Raw genomic sequence first — 20596 nt, forward strand, 5'->3', positions numbered from 1 at the left:
ATTTGAAAGCGTTTGGGCGCACCAGAGAGAAATAGAGTTGAATTTAGTGCCTGGTTTCTTTGAGGCTAATGAGAGCTTTAAATATGACGCCTGACATTTTCACACACTGTCACACCTTGTCACTGCAAATGAAGTCCTTGCACACAACTGGCTCTTCGTGTGTGCGTGTGTGTCCAGGCTTTCTGTATGTTTTGCAGTCCATCTACAGTATTATCAGTATTATACAGCATATGTTTTTGAGTAAAAAAACAAAAAATCTTAATTGCATCAACTAAAACGACACACTATTAAACATCTTTTTGTGGCATTTTCTTTTCATAGAAAAAAATACACCTGTGTAATTTGTAAAAAAATATTTCATATTCTTTTCTTTCTTATTTTAAATTTGAAACTATTTTGATAGTTGCTGTTGCGTGTTTGGATGTGTCCGCAACACTTTAGTGAAAACAAAGCAGTCACAAAGCATAGGTGCAAAAAAACAGGTTCATTTTTTTAATGCTGCGGTAGAAAACAATGTTCTCATAATGATCGTAATAATAACAATGTGAATGTTTCCATTGTCAAGTACAACAACATTGAGAAAGAAAAGGACAGTGTGCTCTTTACATGCTTGGTATTTTACACTTTGTATTTACACGCCAATTAGTGAGGAGGGTTGTGAACGCAGCGTAACCATGGTTACCCGTCACATACCCCCCCCCCCCCCTTCGAATCCACAAAGATAAAGCTGCATTGTGGCCACACGGCCGAGTCAACCAAAATGCTTATAAATAAGAAAATGACAAAGTGACGTCTACCCCTGACCCCAATTTTTTTTCCACGTGTAAGGTGATTAAAAAGGCTTTTCAACCCTTTGAGCACGACTTTTACTTCCAGTCAGAATGATGCCGTTTTAAAAAAAAAGGTTTTTCCTTCCCTTTTTTTGTTTTTGTTTTATCATTTGATTAAATAATACACGTATAAAAAACAAGTCTTGTGCAAAACAATATCATTAATGTCTTTGTTTACTGTGCACCAGCAGTCATTCTTCTTCTGTTTCTTTTCTTTAAATTAAAAAATATAGGAAGGATGTATAATTTAAACAGGAATTAATACGTCATGTTTTATATATTTATATATCTTTACATATTTTACACAGACCTGAAGAAAAGGAGGTCCCTGAACAGTCACACAATGTTTTGCCCCGCCTTATAACAATGAAGACAAATGGGTGACAATGTGTAATAATAAAAAAGAAAAAAAAAGATGTTTTTTTTTTCTCCCTTTTCGGCACTCAAAGAGGGTAAAAGTTAGCATTCGAAGTGCATTTGTTTACACAGAGCAGTAGGGCCACACTGAAAGCTAATAGTCCAATCATGAAAGAAAAGAAAACAAAAAACTTCATTGCAGTAAAACAAAAGTCACTATTTTTACAAAGCGGGATGCTGAGAGAGAGAGGCTGTTATTTTCGGATTTTTATGGGCCGAAACCAATTACATGACAAAATAAACGCAATCATTAAACTTTTGAAAAATCTGTTGTGATTTTCTGACAAAGAAGGCGGCAAAAATATCAAGACAAAAAAAACATATCAGGTTTGCAACAATGGTCATCATTTTATGAGATGGAAGAAGTTGGAATTTTACAATTTTAAAAAAGGGATCATTGCATGTCAGAAAAATCCAAATATTTGGACTTACAAAAAGTCTGACATTTTGAAAAATTTTACAAGAGGGGGGAAAAAAAATCGGAATGATTATGCAATTTGATGAGAATAAAGTCAGAGAATGGCGTGTTCATCGCCATTGGAAAATGATACATTTAATGAAAATTTAATTGAAGCATTACAATTAAAGCTTAGCGCAACTTTCACAAATGACAAACAAGAACTCCATTTTGATATTTACGTCTCCTAACATAACAGCTCTGTGCTCACACTATTATTTGCCCCCGTTATTCTGGTAGGTTGATCGTTATTTATGTGACTTTCCAGTGCAGCCGTAAACCTCATGGGTACATACGAGTAAAAACAAGAGATGGCTGAAAGAAAATATCCCCCCCCAAAAATCAGCAGATGTCATGTTTTTTTTCTTGATGCATGCAATTTTACCACATGTGGAAATAAAAAGCAATTTCATTTACACTACAACATTTGTAAGATTTTTTTTTTTCTTTCTTTTTCCTATCTTGTGTCTCGGGGCTCATATTTGGAGGTTTGCATAACGTTCTGTGCCTCCAACACAGGAAATCGAGACCAAAAAAAAAAATCTCTCAGCTGTCCTTTATTTGGCAGCCTGTCCTGAATCCGAGTACGGTCAAGTCGGGTAAAGTCACGTCATCCGCGCTACTGTTTGTCTAGCTCGCAAACGTACATGAGGTGGTCCTCCGGGGACTTCCCGTGAGTCTTGCTGAGGTGCAGTTTGACGGCGTGCTTGCTAGCAAAAGTCCGGTTGCACAGTTTGCACTGGTGCGCCGCCGCAGCGCCCCCCTCGTCCTCATCGCCGTTGGGGGAGGCCGCCGCAGCCCCCGAATCGGGGGCGGGCAGGGACGAGGGCAGGGTCACGGGAAAGGACGGCAGGGACGAGGGCAAAGGGCGGCTGGACGGATGCAAATGGGCCAGGAGTTTGTCAGAGAGTCCTTTGTGGAGGCGCTGCCGGGAGATCTGACCCAAGAGCTGCTCTCCGGAGAGCTTGGCCAGGTCCCGCAGCCTGAAGCCAAGGTGCGCCTCCAGGTGGCTGACGTAGGTGGACGGGGAGCGGATCTGCGAGGCGCAGTCGCTGCAGAAGAACACCGGGTGGCCCGAGTCCAGGTTCTTCAGGAACTTGGTGCCGCCGGTCCTGCGCAACTGGTACTTGACGTTGGCAAGCCAGTGGGAGATGGTGGTCATGGAGAGGCCGGTGAAGCGGGAGATGTGCATCCTCTCCTGCGGGCTCAGGTCCGACATCATGTACTTGCCGTCGGCGGTTTGCCTCAGGCTGGAGGCGAACTGGGCCTGCAGGATGAGGAGGTGCTGCGGGTTCCAGTTGGACTGGCGGCCTTTGCGCTTCTGAGCCGGCGACACCTCCTCCGCTTCCTCCTGGGTGGCGCCCTCCACGTCGGAGCGCTCCGACAAGCTGGTGGGCGTGGAGGCCTTGGAGATGGCCTGGCTCTCCGTGAGGTTCCTCAGCATGTCAGAGATGTCAGACAGGGCATTCTCCTTCAGGGGGGATGAGGACATGAAGGAGGCGACGGCGGCAGAGGCTTTGGTCATGGCCACCGTGGGGGAAGGCGACGCGCTTTTGTCGGCGTGCTTGCCTTTGGTGAGATCCATCGGTTGGTCGTTGCCGCTGAGGTTCGGCTGGTAGAAGTAGCGATCCAGGTGGTGGTCGCTGGCGGATTTCTTGGCCTGGGCGGGCGGCGTGGATGCCGCCACCGCTGCCTTCTCGGCTAGGCTGTTGCTCATCTTGAAGAGCATACTCATGGGGTCCAGAGAGGGCAGGGCGGGCTTGGCGGCCTTGCCCAGGTGGGCGTTCATGACCGACTGCAGGGCGCTCAGCGGGTTGACGAAGGGCTGCTCCGGGGGCGGATGGTCGGTGATGATGGCCGTGCTGCCGCAGAGGGACCCGGGCTGAGGCGAGGCCACGCCGTTCTCCGTGGGTTCCCTCGCACTGCCGTCTCCGTTAGTCTCCTTGTGGTTCGCTCCGTTTGTCACATTCTCGGGGGGAGTTTTACAGCCTCCTCTTTTGGCGTCCTTCGGAGAGTCCCCTCTCGGAGAGTCATCTGCCTCACTGTGGCACGGTGACGGCGTGGTTCTCATGGGGGAACACCTCGCCACGCCTGCCGGTTCCCTCATCTTCTCCTCTACTTTTGCCACTTTCTCCGTCACCTTCTTTACAAGCTCCTCCATGGCGTGAAAGTTGTTTTTGGAAAGCGGCGATGTTTGGCAATTGGGAGGAGATACCAGCATCTGTTTTTTGCCGCCGGGCGACAGGATCTCGGCCCCAGGGAACATGTACTTTACTGGAGAGTTCTTTCCCGAGTTCCCGAGAGAGAGCTTCATGATGTTGGGGAGCTGGTAGGCGGCGTGGATGCTCGGGTAGCCTCCCCAGCTCGGAGCTCCGTTCTGGGCTTTGTTGATGGCGGAGGTCACCGTGTTCTCCAATGACTTGAGGATGTCCAGACCGCCTTTGGGACTTGCGTCCAGATCTTCCTCTGTCAGATATGTGTACTTTGACGAGATGTCAAACTTCTCCTCAGTTTCCTCCTCAATTCCTGACATCTTGTTTGAGTTTGTGTTAACAAAGGATTCTTTAGTACATTCCTCTTCTTTCTCCTCCTTTTTGATCTCCACTGCCATGGCGGCAGGCGAGACGCTGGTGGGAGGGGGAGGAGGAGCCGGGGCGGGTGGCGGCGAGAAGGTGGTGGCGGCCAAGGGAACCGACTGGACTTTCTCTTCCACGGTCGGCGTGGATGCCGGACTGGGCGTCTCCACGATAGGTTTGCCCCTCTTGATTGCAGAGTTGGTGACTTTGATAAAGTGTCCGGTCACCATCATATGGGCGGTGAGCTCCTGCAGGGTGTCATGCGAGCTGCCGCACTCCATGCATTTGAGGATTTGGGACTTGCGTGACTCAAACTGCCAGGCATAGCTGGCGCCGTTCTGGTGCCCGTAGCGGTTGTTGGGCGTGATGTAGGGGTGGGCCGTCCTCTGGAGAAGCTCATTGGCATCAGTCAGGCAGGCCGGTTTGGGCGTGGTCCCTCCATTGGAGTCCGGCGAGCTGGGGACGTCCAGCTCCACGGGGGCTCTTTTCCGAGCCGAGATGATCTTAGCTGCCATCGGAGTCACGGGCTCCTTCAGAGGCACTTTTTGGTAGTGTTTGGTCTTAATCATGTGGACACTTAAATCCTGGAGGGACTCAAAGGAGTGTCCGCAGTACATGCACTTGAGAACCTTCTGCGCATCCTCCTTTCCTTCCATCTCGAGCAAGGAGCGTTTCCTAGGTTTGGACCAGCGCTTGGTGCCCTCGCTGTCCACCTCGTGGTTGTCGTCCCGGTAGTGTCCGGTCTCGTTCATGTGCACCGTGAGCTCCACCAGGGTGTCGTAGGCGCCGCTGCAGTCTTTGCAGCGGAACTTGCTGGCACCGGTGAAGATGGAGCCGTAGAGTTTGGAGCTCTGGCGGTAGAGCTGCACGGTGCTAAAGAGGCTCGGCTCGGCAGACGGCGCCGACAGGGTCACCGAGGGGTGCTGGGTCAAGGCCAGTCGGCTCTGGTGGTTCTGTGAGGCCTGCTGAAGGGTTTTGGCGACGGCTGTCTGGTGCCAGTCGTATCCGCCGCTACCGCAGCTGCTGCTACTACTGCTGCTACTGCTGCTACTGTGGCTGCGAGGGGGCTTCTCCTGTGGCGGCTGGCTCAGGTTTAGATTTAGGCTAGACCAGTAGGAGTTGGTCAAGAAAGAGGTGTAGATGGCCTTCATCCTCTCCAGACTGTCAGCCACCGAGGTGGAGCTGGAAAGCACGGAGGCCGAAAGCACGGCTTCATCGCCGCTGCCCGGGGTGGCGGCGTTGTCCGCCGCCGTCATGGCTGCGGAGGACAGCGACAGAACACTGGCTGGGTCTTTAAAAAGGAGAATGTCCTCCTCTGTTTTGAGCGGCGGGCTCTCAAAGTCCGACAATCCGTCACTAGATTCGCTCTGGTGAGACTCGCTGTCCATCTCTTGGCCGGAGAAGTCGGCGGCGGTGGGTGAGTCACGGAGGTCGTGTCCGGACCCCAGTCCGTCATTACCGTCCCGGCAAAGGAACTTGGCGGCGGGTTCCTCGGCTTCCGGCGCTGAGTCCTCTCCCTCCGGATCGTTATCCAGCAGCGCCGCTTCCTTCTCGTCCTCGGGGACGTATGCTACGAGGGAGCAAAAAGGAACATTTGTTAGAAATGGTGCTTGGCCTACGTTGTACCACAGTTTTTTTTTTTCTTCTGGCAAACACAAGGTCAAGTTCATCCCCCGTCGGCCTATTTTTCTGGCAGACTATTCCTCGTGACAAAGGCTTGTGACACTCGGAATCCCGTCTTTGTTCTGCGCTGGAGAGCATTAGCGGGCGGCAAGAGAAGCAGGGGTGGGGGTGTGGGGACGGGGTGATCAAACATCACTCGTCACCTTCTTCTTCTTCCTCTCAAGGGGCAACAGCTTGAAATTAAAACTAAATTTGAAATTAATGAAGCACGTTGCGGCGGCGGCGGCGGCGGTTTCAGAAGTAATAAATTACTTGTATCAACCTCGGAGACGGCACTTCCTGTCTGTCAATTAATACGTGGGCCGCCTCTAATGCTTTCCCGAACAGACACCCTCGCCGTTTCAATTAAGCGTGCCTCCTCACTCATTACGCCGCTCAGCTCGCCTCGTAAATAAAAATGAATGTTACGTGCGACAAATCTCCGTGCCGCCGCCGCCACGCAAAAAGCCATTTGCTTCAATTACCAGAGATTAGAAAAACTTTGGCGTTATTATTTACAGTTTAGCCGGCGGGCCAGCCAGCCAGGGAGCCCGTGTGCGCTTCGGGCTTTCAATTTAGAAGAAAATAGCTTCTGTTTAAGAAGCGCGGCAAGGAAAAATCAAGACGAATGAAAGCACGCCCATGAACGTGGGAATCTATCGGAGGGATGGAAGATCACAAGATGATTAAAAAGCACAACGCACAATCAATTTTATTGCTGGAAAGCTTAGCGCCATTGACTCAACTAGCCAGCTAAGAAACGACACGACCGTGATGAATCGCGTTACGACGACAAAGCTATTCTGTAGCTGCGTGACGAAGACGAAAAATTCTAAACTTAGTCACGCGACACACGTTCTACTACCGACTCACACCTGCCCATCATCCAACTTTGTTAGCATCTCCCCTCCCCCGCTATGGACACAAGCCAAGATTTTGAGAGCAAAATCTATGCTGATCTCAAACCCCAAGCGATGCGACATCAAAAGTTGATCTCACAGACGTAGCCAGTCTTCTTCCACACCTAGCACACGAAAAATGATTGAGACAAATGTGTGGCACTTGCGAGCATCGCATTAGCATCGTGTAAAAATCAGTTGTGGCTATTTTGCTGAATCTGTGTGAAAGTCCGTGGTGTGTTTTGATGCAATATTTAAGTCCCTCGTCCGTATGTCATTCTTTGAGCGCCTCCCGTGTTTCGGCGGGCACATCGGCCATCTGTTGCCGAACAACAGCTGTTTACCGGAGACGAGCGCGAAGCCGGCGAGGCCGAAGGCGGCGAGGCCGACGTGCGAGCACCTGCCGTGGCGAGCGGTCGAAACAAACGCACGGCTTAAATGAAACGACGAGCGCGCGTCATTTGCTTGACGCGTTTGTTTGCCGACAAGCAGCTGCTAGCGTGACAGCTCAACAGCCACGGTGACGGGAAAAATCGTCAACATGAGGCAAACATCCAGAAGAGATTGATGATGACCTCCACCATGGCCTGAAAACACACTTGGATGCCTAATATGTCATTTTGTGGCCAATCTGTGATGAAAGTCATTGATGAACTGTGCTTGAGAACTTGCACTCACGCTGATCACCTCCCCGTGCCAGACGCTCTCTGCATGTCTGCTCGGCCAAATGATCTTCGCGGGTCATTATGGGACCTTGTGGGACATCATGAACTGGAACTTTAAGGGACACTATAGGACAAATTGGGCTGAAAACAGCACATCCTGGGACTTCCAAATAAGTAGATGACAATCATTAGAAAAGTTGAATGAAGTGCACCGCTGAGAAATGCTTTGTGGCAAACTTGCTGTGTCAGCACTTAGCTGTTATGCTGCTTCCAAATGGTAGAAAGCAAAGACTTTGCCTTTACCTTGAGTATCTTTCTCTATTCGTGTCTACGGGAAAATCTTTCAACTATAGGAAGGGCAAATGAGGATGGATCCCAGTTTTGGACTTAAGTCAACCTCGTGGCGACACACGCACGCAAAAACGTGATCCGCGAGGCTTGTGGCCGCCATCCATGTTGTGAGCCTCGCACCGCTATGACCTCAGATAGTGCGATCATTTCAACACGCGCGCACACACACACACACTTGCCGAGGAATATGCACACCCGGGCCAGCATGCAGGTTCTGTTTTAATTAGCAGCAGAAGCGTCGTGCTGAGCAAAGAATGACTTTTATCTACAGGAGGGAGTGCGGCTTGCGAGCCTCCTTTGGCTAAACGTCAACAATATGTCGGCTATTTTTACTGTACGACAACTGTAAATAGAAGTAATCCCTTTCTAAAACCAATGTGGTCAAAAATGTTACTCTTATTTGTGACGAACAATAAATCCATTAAACAACTGTTAAATCAGACGAACGAATAGGAATGAAAAACAACAAGACTAATAGGATTGTTATTTCAAAAAGCGAGCAGGCTATGACACAAAAGCAAATCATTTGAAAAGATATCAATATGATGTCACAATCATCAATCGGGACAAGCTACAATGATGCGGCAATCATCAGTATCAGTTTCACGGCAACAAAATAAAAATAATATCAATAATAATAATTGAACAGGCAAGTCTGCCACTTGACGAGATCCTTGAACGCCATCCCCTCTTCGTGATGATGAACTTCATTGAACGTGAGAATCGATAACGCGTAATCGTTGTCATTTGACAAATTAGTCAGCTATCAGTGTGTGTGTGTGTTTCCCTTTTTGCTTTTAGAAGCCTGAACAGGGGTGTGTAGACTTTTTATAGCCACTGTAAATATGGTTGTCATGGTGACGGCCAACATCATAACCATTAACAAGGGCTTGGCTTTTGAGGCATTTTCTCACCAAAGCACTTTTTGTCTGCTTAAACACTCGCAGCAACAACATGCAGCCAAACAGGAAGTGTGGACACACACACACACGGGCACACACACGTCCTGACACGCACTCGGCGTGTGCGTGCGTATGGTGATCTGTTTGGACAGTGCTGATCAAAAGATGTCATCCCATCTCGGGAGCGCGCCTGTCTGCCTGCCTCCCAGTAAATCAGCGCGCCACGTAAATAAAGTGACAGGATCACTTTACGGGCCCGTCAAGCAAGCAGTGGAGGCCATTACGGGAACGCCGCGCTCCCCTTCCACACGCTAATGGACGGGAAATCGCGCTTTATGACTTTGCTCACGCTACCTCCGCCAAGGAAAACTTGCTCGGCATCACAAGCTGTTCTTTTTATGACCTTTTGTTGACAAAAACAAACAACAACGAATGATACCTTGTAACTTGAGGTGAAGGGTTTGCGAACAAGTTAGCATGCTAATTATCCCAAACTAATTTCAATCAAGTTTGGACGTAATCTTTTATATTTATATTGCATTGATTAAAAGATGACATAGCAAGAACATTTACAAAGATACTGACGTAAAATTCAGACGGTGAAGTCGCACGAGCTTTGCACCAAATGAACCAATTTGCCAATTTACGTAAATGAGGACATAGTACTGTTAATGATTGGATTCAAACAAGATTGGCGGAGGTCTCTGCTTCCACTCAGATTATCACCATCTAATCAAATGTTGTGCGATTATGTGCGTATACAAATGGCAAAATAGAGGCGGCCAAGTGAAGATTGGGAGCAATAAAAGAAATATATTTTACAAAAAAAATAAATAAAGGGGCGCAACATTACGGAGGAAATACGGAAGGGGGGGAGGCAATAAAGGCCGGGGCGCTTGGAGGCAATTTAGAATGCAAAACACAAACCATTAAAATTGCGCATTATCTTTTAATTTAATCTGGAATGATTTATAATCCATCACGCCGGGCCGCAGACGCATCCAATTATTCACCGCTGCTTGATTGACAACAAAGGTGATTTATTAAACTCATAAAAAAAGCCAATGTGCTTGTACGCCAAGCACACGCACGCACGCACACAAACACACACACACAGTGGTGTTTTTAGGATCAATAGTTTCCTTTTACGTGTGTTTCCATACATGTTTGCGTGCACAAGGTCGTTTGCCAAAAAATCCAACAGTTCAAAAATTCCTCTGGCCAGTCATCACACCATATCGGCCAAAAATACAGTAACATAAATACAAAACCAAAATGGGAAATAAAAAAAAGTCTCAATAAAATCTATAGAAAGATCAACTATGTATAGAAATATATTATATAGAAATGTACACATACAAATCATAGATTTTCATAGAACCACTAATCAAAATAAAAATAAAAAGATATACAAATGAAAATGAAACTCTACCAAAGAAAAGCCAAATCAGTTAAAGGAAATGAAAGCATGAAATTAAACACATTAAAAATATGTTTCAATGAACCAATACAAATAAAATCTTCAAGAAGTTATATATGATGATGAAAATGGAATAAAAACGGCAAGGCTTTTCTACGTAAAATGTATATAATCCAATAAAGATATTTTCAAAATGGTCAAATGAAAGAAAATTGTTGTCATGGTAAAACCAATTCTTACTGATGGTTACGCTTTTATTTACTGTAACTTCTATGACATCATATTAGATGTCCAAAGGGTGGTGAAAATAAAGCCCAGTCGCGAACCGATGACGTAACCCTCGGTCGTCATAGTAACTACAAGCATAACAACTCGGGAGCAATTGTAAACCACTGACTTTGGGGCCCAAAAATCCACCACATCTGCTAACACACGCACGTCACAAAAGTCAACACACCCCTGGCAGCGTTTCTAGATGTCTAAAGTAGTGAGTGTCCAGCTGCTATAACGGTGTGAGTGGAAGAAGCCAAAACAAAGCCGAGCGTGGAGAGAATGTCCCAAGAAAAAGTGCCAATATATTGTCATGATCAGGTTTTACTTTTCACCAGTTTTGTGTGTCGACTGATCAGCTCCCTCCAGCGGTTCTTGTTGCTTTATAGGTTGTTGTAAATGATGTATTTTTCTTACTTTGAACTTTGAAGAAGAGCTTGCCAGCAGAATGTTTTGGTGGGTAGGTAATGTTACAGCAAAGGGAAAAAACCTTAGCGAGTGATATAAGTCCACAATTCCTCATTCCTTGCCACACGTCACCAATGCCGTTGTACTTTTTGCGCTAAAGTTACGCTCAATACCAGCTAGCGAGCTCGATAGCTCGCTGACTAGATAACTGGCTAGCTTGCTAGCTCGATAGCTAGAGATATTCCAAACATTAGCATGTTAGCTTGAAGGCCGGCCGCCGGCCGTCACTTGACACTCATTTGAAACAAATGTGGCGGAAGACCAAAAGGCACGCACGCCACGACCAACAGGATGTTGAGCGATTTGTTCAAATGTCTTACACGTGTGCGAAAAGATAACATGAGAGCTGAATTTACGAGACAGCCGCTTCTTTTAAAAAAGCGTGGGCGCCACGACGACTCCCAACAACTCTCCAAAGTGTCTTTCACGGGGAAGGGAAATGATTCGTGTTTATTTTGCAGCATAGAACAGACCTTGCCCAACTTTTGAAGCCAAGCGACACATTTCAAACACCGCCGCAAAATAAAAACACCTTATTTAAAATCACCTTATCCGCATTTCAACACGTCGAATTTAGCAAATGATTGTACAACCAGTGTACCGATCTCCCGATGTGTTTATATCAACCAAATCTTGATTAAATGAACAAACTTAGTGCACAATATACATCAATATTGGCGGCCAAAAATGTCCATTTAAGCCACCACTTTCTATCGACCTAAAAAGCAGGATTATAGAGGATGACGAAGGGTCGATTCCTGTAGCCTGTTTGGCATCAAGTGAAATCTCTTTTTCGACAACAGCTGTTTGCAAACATTTCACGCCACACAATCCCTTGGCGTGTCAAATCCAAACAAAGGCTGATTAGCATGCAGCTAAGCTGCTTTCGTGGCACAGAAGAGCCAAACTTTTACAGCAACTTGCCCCCTCTGCCCTGTTGGCACAACCCAAAAAGAAAAGAAATCAAAGTCAATGAATCAGCAAAAAGAAAGATGTAGTATCTGTGACTTTAAGAGGCCAGTGACGTGGGTGGCGAGAATCTCCATTTTGCCCTCACCGCACGTTAAAGCCACACAAGCCCTCTACACACGTGTGTGTGTGTGCGTGTGGCCAGCGGCGAGCGCAGCAACTTTCGAGGCAGACGCCCAACATCAGTCAGCTTTTAACATTTTTTTTCTTTTTTTTTGCTTTGTACCTTTTCTCTGCTGTACTCATTCAGCCCCCGGGCTCGCTCCGGGTTCTACACACACACACACACACACACACACACCACACGACTCAGCAGGGAAAGAAGGTGTGCATTCTGACCCGATTGAAGACACAAGACAAATGTGCGAGCGTTTTTTGAGAGATCAATCCACATTGTAATTTGTTACCATTTGTCTATTGATGGATTGAGTCGCTGCAATACTTTGAGTATTTTTCTATGAAAATGACTTAATGATCTTTAAGAAGGGCAAATTTGAGGTAGTCTTTGTGACACCTCAAATGATAAAACAAGGCCAGGAGGGACTTTTAGTGGCAAAATAATCATTTAGGTCTGAAAATGCAATGACGATCCACATTTGGCTTTTGCACAAATGTGTCTGGGGAGGGGGGGAGGCTGCACGTGAGAGTTTGACACCAGACTGCCACAACGAAATATTGGAGTAGACTCTTACGGCAGAATGAAACCACAAATGAAAATGCCGATTATCGGACAATAGAACGGACAATCAACACATACTACAACATTTTCATTTAAATCTTTGACACCACTCTCAAGCTTTGACACGCTGACCTCATCTTAAAACTTGGGAGCCCCGATCCAGGGTTTTGAGCCCAAAATGATCTCAGAACCCTAATCTAGGCCCGAAGGCCAAATTGGCAGTCTTCAAAACAAACTTTAAAAGCGGCCTGACACGGTTTGAAATGCTCAAGCTGTCTTGGACCCTTCAGATGAAATCCCCACCGCCTTGTTTTCAAAGCATCTCCAACAACTCCTCAGCACTGCCTTGAAACCTAACTTGAATCCAAAACATTTAAGATGAGCTCCATTTTTTTTCCTCTCCCTTGTTCACACAAGTGCGCTGAATTGAAGTGTTCTTTTTGCGAGACTAAAAAAACATTTGCGTGTGGACGAAAGCGGCCTCGGCGCGCTTGACATTAAAGCGGTGGCTTTGATGGAGTGGGCGGTCAACAGTGAACAAGTTCTGGCCGCTCTGGCTGCTTTTCTCTCCTCGTGCGCCGCTAATGAAGGAGCTTGCATGTGAGTGCAAGCTTTTTTATCAGCACTCACGCCTGCCTGCCTGCCCGCCCGCCCGCCTGCCTGCCTGCCGTCCGTCCGTCCGTCCCCGTGAGTCTCGACGGTTGCAGGTGTCACAGGAGCCGCCACAAACCCAAATGGGCCGCCTTAACCCGGCTATCTTTTTAATTATCTTTCTCCCGCCGTTTGATTAATTATCGGGGCGCGGGTGAAAAAGCCTTGACTGACGGCCCCTCTGTCGCCGTCAAATGCAAACAGCTGCCGCCCGTGATCGCCTAGCAACCCGTTGATGATGGATAAGCGCCAGCAGACGTAAATCAGCACATCTGCACGACATGGAAGGGGGATGCTCCGAAAAAAAAAGAGATGTAGCAACATGCGTGTAAATGGATTGCAGCTACAAAGATATTTTGCATTCACGGAAAAGGTGAAATGCAAGAAGGGAAGGCAGTCACAAATGTACTCATGTCATGCTAGCTTACAACTACGCAGTAACCGTTAGCTCATTGGCTAAGAGACATTTGCGACTATTGTGTCCTGGGACTGTATTAGCGCTGAAACGACCATCATCGTATGCCGTTGAACAGGCTGGAAACTTGGCTGGGAATGAATGGAACACTTCTGAAATGGTTCTTAGCTTACTTGAAGGAATATACGTACATATTGCCACTCAGAAAATCCGAGCCACTGGGAAGTGGAGTGGGCTAACTCCATTTTGCCATTGTGCTGAAACGTGATTTAAAGTTTCATGGCTGCAATAAAATCTGGGGGGTTTATAGCTTGGTGATTTATTGGACCAGAATGACTTCTTCTGGATACTTGTTTTTACAGAAATTGTAGTTTTCCGCAGATTTCGGTTCATTCCAAACATCCGTCAAATCTATCAATATTTTATGAAAGGCGGTAAATAACACTGACTTTTACAAACATGGTACCCGAACGACTTTCTGAATCTGAGCTAAACTTGCTGGGGTGCCGTTTCAGAAATGCGACTCTCGTACGTTTTTTTCGGGTTGATTTTTAAACGTGTTTATTTTGGTATTACCGCACGGCCGTAAAGGATAAGGAAAGTCAAACAGTGGTCGGGAATTGCAGTTGACCTCTTTTTACGTATCTTGCACTCAACTATATTTAAAAATGTACAATAAGCAGGCAAAAATAAATCAACCATGACCAAACCTACAAAACACAAACAAACTCAAATGAAGCATTTCCCCCCCAAACTAACCCTAACCTAAACAAACAAAAATGAAGCATTACCCCCTCACAAACTAAGTCAAAATGCAATAAAAACTAACTACAATGAAAACCTATAACCCTGGTGCACACACACACATTTCCCCCCCAGATTCAACACAAAATGGATGCTCCTAAAAAAAAAAAAAAGGGCCCGTTGATGGATATGAATGCGACGCTGCCATTCATCACCGCACTATTATTTAGACTGGACGGCTACAGAGCTGTAACCCGAGCTACCGACGAGCACGCACACAGACACACACACACACACACACACACACACACACACACACACACCAAACACACACACTCAGTGTATGTGTGTACACAGAGGCAGGAAGCGAGGATAGTCAGGGTCAGGACAAAGAGAGGAAATGAAGGATCACAGCAAAGTGAGGAGACCAAGATGAACAAAAGAATAAGTTTGCTTCCGGCCTGCAAATAAAAGACAAAATGGCCGCGTTCCAACACGGTTTCATGTAACCTGACCCAACCCCTGAGTTGGCAAAGCCAAGTACACCCTTTCCTGTCTATCTGTCTGTCTGTCAAGCTAGCTATCGAGCTAGCTATCTATCTAGCTATCGATCTAGCGATGTTAGCTAGCTAGCTAGCTAGCCAGCTAGTGCATGTTTTCTAAATGTTGCCTCCCTACACCCAACCTGACACACCTTTGTAAGAAAGGCATCACTGGAAAGGCCGTCAAGCTCAAGCGCACCCGTAGACAACCCCGAGCAGCCAGCTACAAGAAGCCGCGTGTGCAGCGGCATTTCCGAGGGTGCCCGTGGCTAATTAACGTCGCTAGCTAGCTGGCTCGCTCTGCGGGGTGTGTGCGGGGCTGAGTAATGTTTTTGATCTTTGTGGCTGATAAGCGCATACTAATGAGCTTTCAAAGGCGGCAAAGACGGGAGTGGCCGCTCCCCGCAATTATTGACAGATGCCTTTTCCTCCTTTTCCTCCGCCGCCGCCGCTGCCGCGCCATAAATCCTGGCCCGCTAATGAGCTTGAGAAGTGCCACCCTGCCAGTCAGCTAATGAAAGCGAACGGAGGGGAGAAAGGGGGGAGGCGACCCGTGCGTGTCCTCGGACACATTTCTGCCCCTCTTGAACTGCTCACTGCAGATGTTTGCTACATCCGCGCCAGCGACACCGAGCAGCGATGCTCCTCGAGACTAGCAAAACAGGATGAAATGTCAACCAAATGTGTCAGTTCTAAGATGCTTAGTGTCATGATGAGTGCTTTTGTTTCACATTTGTTATGGAGCTTGTGTCTTGAGTCCTTTTTGTTAGGTTCACCTGAGCAGGTGATGGCTGCTCTGGCATCAGCCAATCAGATTCCTCAGCCAGTCGTGTCTTGGCCAGGTGTTCCCCATTGCCTCATCAGTTAGCTTGTATTTAGTTCCCTGGTCTGGGTGCGGTCTTTGGTTCAGCTGTCGCCGTTCCTGTCAGTAGATGATGTTGTCCTCGTGCTTGCTACTTTGAGGACTTTGATTTAGTCCCTTTGGATTTCATGTGCTTTGTTGCAAAATTACTCTAACACTCATTGTGTTACAAATTAAAAGCAGATGTTTGATTCAGATAAACAGTCTGCTTTCATGAAGTAATCACAGAATATTTCTTGCTGAACTTGAGAGACTGAATTCAGAAGACAGAACATTTCCACTGATTCGGTCCTTGTCAAGATAAGTTGTTGGTTGATTTGATCATTTGTGTTTGTGAAATGTCGAGCATCGAGTCTACCAAATGAAAAAGTAGACTTCCTTCTCACCAGACAGTTTATTTTTGAGCTTTTTCTGTTTTTAGCTAGCATTAGACCATGGTACTGTAGGTTTGACCAAAACGTCCGGCAAAAATCCAAAATAAGCTTAAATCGAATCTGAAGCTCCCACAAAGAAACGACAGAGCAGGGATTTTAATGTCAAAATAAAAAAGGACTTCCAGATAAGGAACTCAGGAACGTGTTGTAAGCGAAGCTGACAGGTGGCGTAAAGCACATCATCTTTTCGCATCCTACGAGAGCGCCACCTCTTGGTTGCGGTTTGCGCAACAACACGTACGCTGGCGAGCATCTGAAAGTCATCACCACACAAAATGAGGAGGGAGAATGTTTGTCGAGTGTGTGAGTGTGTGTGTGTGTATGAGGAGAGGAAGCTGCTGTCAGCTTGAGAAGGATGTCAGCCCGGGCTAACTTTGATTACGCTCGCTTCTCACACACACACACACACACGTGCGTACACACACACAATCGCACACGCTTAAACATGCTTTCAAAAATGTACGACAATTAAGGATGTTAAAAATGGAGCATTTGAATGTATCTGTATTGTTTAAACACTTGAATAACAAGAATGCTAAAAAGCTCAAGTCGATCTTGTCTGCACACTCTGTCAAGTTTTTTTTCCCAATCATTTTTAACAATAACGAATATTACGTTTGTTTGTTTGTTTCAATTATACTGACCAATTTTGAGAACGTGAAAGACTCTATTATTTTTAATGACACCTTGATAAAACTTTGTTCAAACCTAAGACTGAATATGGTGATCTAAGCATTTTTGAAGACATTTTCAAAATCACCATGTTTGAATTGGAAGACGTTCTTAATATTTTTTTTTTAATTTGAGGGGTTCAGTTTAAACCACTTTAATCCAATGTAATATATTCCGGGACTTTTTTTGTCGACTTTTAAAGTACCTTTGAATTTTTAAGGACGTTTTTGATCCCATTCTGATCAAATGAAAGACTTTTTGGAACACTGTTGAAAACATAAGGCCACTATGATCAGATATGGCATCGCTTTCATTATACCTTGACCAAGGTTACAAAGAAACCCAATAAAAGAACTAAAATTGAACTGAAAAATGTTGGGCCGCGGAATAAAATAAAATGTAAATCCTGCAATTATATCAGAAATGTTCCTAAAGTCATACATGAGCTTTGGGGTCATTTAAAAAAAAAAAAGTTTACTTCTGTGGTGCTGAACAGAAAAAAGATGGTCCAACCGTCTTTAGAAAATGGTCCTTTTTTCCCTTTCTACACAACGCAGTGACTTTATTTTTTATTTTGCACTTGATAAATAGTCAATACATATCAAACTAGAGCTAACACTAAAAGTAAATACAGCAAAGTGTTTGTTCAAAATTGAAATCGGTAAAAATAAGCAAACAAAGTAAGAGAAAGCAATTCAGAGTAAAATGAAAAGGAGCTATAATGAAAATTGCACCTTGTCTGGGCAGGGTGTAAAGGCCGTAAATATTGAACTCATCAAAACATTCCGCCACATTTGAAAGTACGGCATCCTCTGGCCAAACGCTCTCCATGGGGGGGGGGGGGGGGGGAGAGAAGCAAAGCGGAGTGCGGGCCATCTCGTGAGCCAATTTAAGGAATGAGCGCTGATGTGTCAGCTATTGACTGTTGGCTGTTGCCGCTGATGGTGACGGTGCCCGAGGCCAACGCGGGAGAGCAAGTGACAGCGTCAAGCGGTGGCGAGAACGTGGAACCAAGGCAGACCAAGGCGCCTCTAATTGACAGCTGTCAACATAATGGATTCCACGCAGAGGGGAGCGGGAAGGGAAGCGTGCTTAGAAACCGTCAGCCACTTATCTTGAAGGAAGGACGGGAAGGGGGGCACATACCCGCCTTTCCCAAACAAACCTCCCTCCCTGTACAATGGTACCTAAAGAAAATCTCGCCAGTGATGGGACACTGTGATTTCCTCGGAAGGGCATCATTAAAGTGTGAGGCTCAGAACTGCAGACTCAATCGCCATCTTCAAAGTTCTTTTTTATGTTCCAATACATTAACAATGTCATTTCAACAAAAAATCTTTTCATTCCTGGAATTCAAATCATCCAAGCCGAAATCTGACCCCAGAACCACATTTGAAGACTTTTTTCAAAAGATAACGAGCCTGCTCCATTTTTCAGTTCCTCCAACTAAAAAGGACAGAGTCAAATTTGTTCAAAATTCCAAACATCAGCCTGGACTGCTTCCAAAAAAACAAACTCCCAGGAGCTCAAGTTTGGAAAGGAAAAACTTTTAATCCAATAGTACTGCAGAACCCGAAACATCCTGGACCTCCTTCCCAAAAATGCCCGAACCCAAAGTTCTTGCCCTCTACTCTGTTTTTGTTTCCCAGGAAGCAAATTTAGGGAGCACACAATCAGATATATTCAGTCATGCAGACTCCGCCCCAAAAGTTCCAAAAGTGCCACAACCTCGAGCGAAACAAAAACAGCACGATCAAGATAGACACTTTGGAGTAGATTATCGCCTTCAAAAAGTCCATTTCATTGCAGGAACAATATTGCGAAGAAATGGAGCCATTTCAATGGCTTGTCATCATCAGCAAAGGACGCGCGGCGTGGCTTTTAATGACATCACAGCTAACGACAACCACGAGCAGCACGGCTGCTCGTTAAAAAGAAAAAGAAAAGGCTGGTGCTTTTCAAGGCGTTTTTACTCTCTTAATTAAGACAATAATTATCCCAAGCTGCTTTAAACAAGGTTAATTAGCTTCATTATGTTTACGTGTTTCATTAGCGGCGCCCGACGTGGACGCGGGGCGCAAATTAAACACTACATTGGCACAACGGGGAAAGGGGAGGCCTTCGTCGACGAGGCATTATATCAAGACACGCAACTTGTGTGTGTGCGTGCGTGCGTGTCCGTGTGTGTTTAATGCTCTGATACGAGTTGCATTGCTAAGGCGCATGCACTATGATGAATCTCTCGCTGCTGCGATTTAACACACACACACACATATCATAAATATCAGCCGCTTTGCCACCACCATCAGAACCAGGTCCAAAGCCATTTGGGCATCGCTAGTCGTCCACTTAGAAACTTTGAATGAGTGACCGCAAGATGGTACCCCACGACTCAGTCTACTACGGCTTTGTGTCATGAAGGACGCCCGCCAGTCACCAGAAACTCTACTCAGCAGGACCTTGTAAAAATCCAACAGGGCCCAAAGAGTAAAGTCCTGGCAACTAACTTTAAGAAAACTGCTTTTCCCCTGACTCAAACAATGAGCACAATGGTGAGCGTGGGACCTCTCAAAGCCTGGTCCTACCTGCTAGTACAAAAATTGCTAGGCGGCCCGTGGGGGAGTTTTGGGGCCAACCTTTAACCTGATTTTCCAGCCCATCTCCGTCGAAGCAGCGTGATGGTTGACTGGCGCCGCGCTGATCATACGCCGCATCGTTCAAATGTGCAATCAAGGACAATCACTTTGCCGTCCTGACCTAACTCCCGCAATCAATCTGCTGGCTTTCTACGCTTCCTGACCACGTGCCGGCCGGCCGGGCCAGACTTGGACAGACAGACGGATGGACCGACTTTGTATGTATCCCTGACAAACACAACGAAAGGCATATAAATACATATGGACGGTGATATCATGAAGACCCGGCCATTAGGATCTTCATGGGATGTAAATCCCTCCACATTACCAGTAGATTCATTTCAAACTGTCATTTTTCTGCGTCAGTTGAGCTAGTTGGGTTCAAAATAGGCCTATCAAATAGTTTTAGAATCAAGCATACTAATTGAGTCATAACAAAAATATGCATTTATTAGTTCATTCCTTGTAAAGTGTACATTGTCGTGTGTGTGACTTTGAATGTGTAAGGATTGAATAAGCTGGTGAGTGACATGGGTGTCAGCAATTTGAGTCAGCCATGGTTAGCGGCTGCTTGTATATTGACTAGCCGCTCGCCTAGCCTGCCTTTGTTGCGGCTCACCATCGTTGGAAATTCATTTGGAGGCATTTGCGGCTATTTTACGCCTCGCAATTCCCACCCGAGAAAGATTGTTGTATGTCAAAGCGCTCGGCTCAGTTGGCTTCAAAAGTCCTCTTTTCGACACATTTCTCGCCCAAACGTCCAAGTGATCTTCATCAAATGTTCATGGCCCAGAGAATGATCATCCGGCCGGCCGTCCGTGCGTCCGTCTGTCGCGTCCATTAGCCCTAAAACGCTGCCATCAAGCGAGGCCCTCTGCTCGGTGTGTGCGTGATTGACCATTAGGACCATTGATGAATGTGGCTGTCAGAGGGCAGACAATTAAATCAAATATGAAGCAAAGTCTCTCCGACGGAGCAAGCCAGCGTTCCGCCTCGCGATTAGCCTAATACTCAATACTCTACCACTCTCACAACTGCCTGCCTGCCTGCGTGTATGTGTGTGTGCGTGCACCAA

General features: G+C 46.3%; 1 protein-coding gene across 2 annotated transcripts in view; it reads right to left on the minus strand.

Annotated features, from left to right (window-relative positions):
• The window catches only part of tshz3b (teashirt zinc finger homeobox 3b), a 23446-nt gene continuing 2850 nt past the window's right edge, over nucleotides 1-20596 (minus strand). For both annotated transcript variants that reach the window (XM_061276497.1, XM_061276498.1), the window contains one exon: nucleotides 1-5850. In XM_061276497.1, coding sequence (XP_061132481.1) covers nucleotides 2324-5850 — 3527 coding nt within the window. In that variant the 3' untranslated portion in view covers nucleotides 1-2323. The remainder of the gene's footprint in view (nucleotides 5851-20596) is intronic.

Source organism: Syngnathus typhle, linkage group LG4, assembly GCF_033458585.1.
Source record: "Syngnathus typhle isolate RoL2023-S1 ecotype Sweden linkage group LG4, RoL_Styp_1.0, whole genome shotgun sequence".
NCBI lineage: Eukaryota > Metazoa > Chordata > Actinopteri > Syngnathiformes > Syngnathidae > Syngnathus > Syngnathus typhle.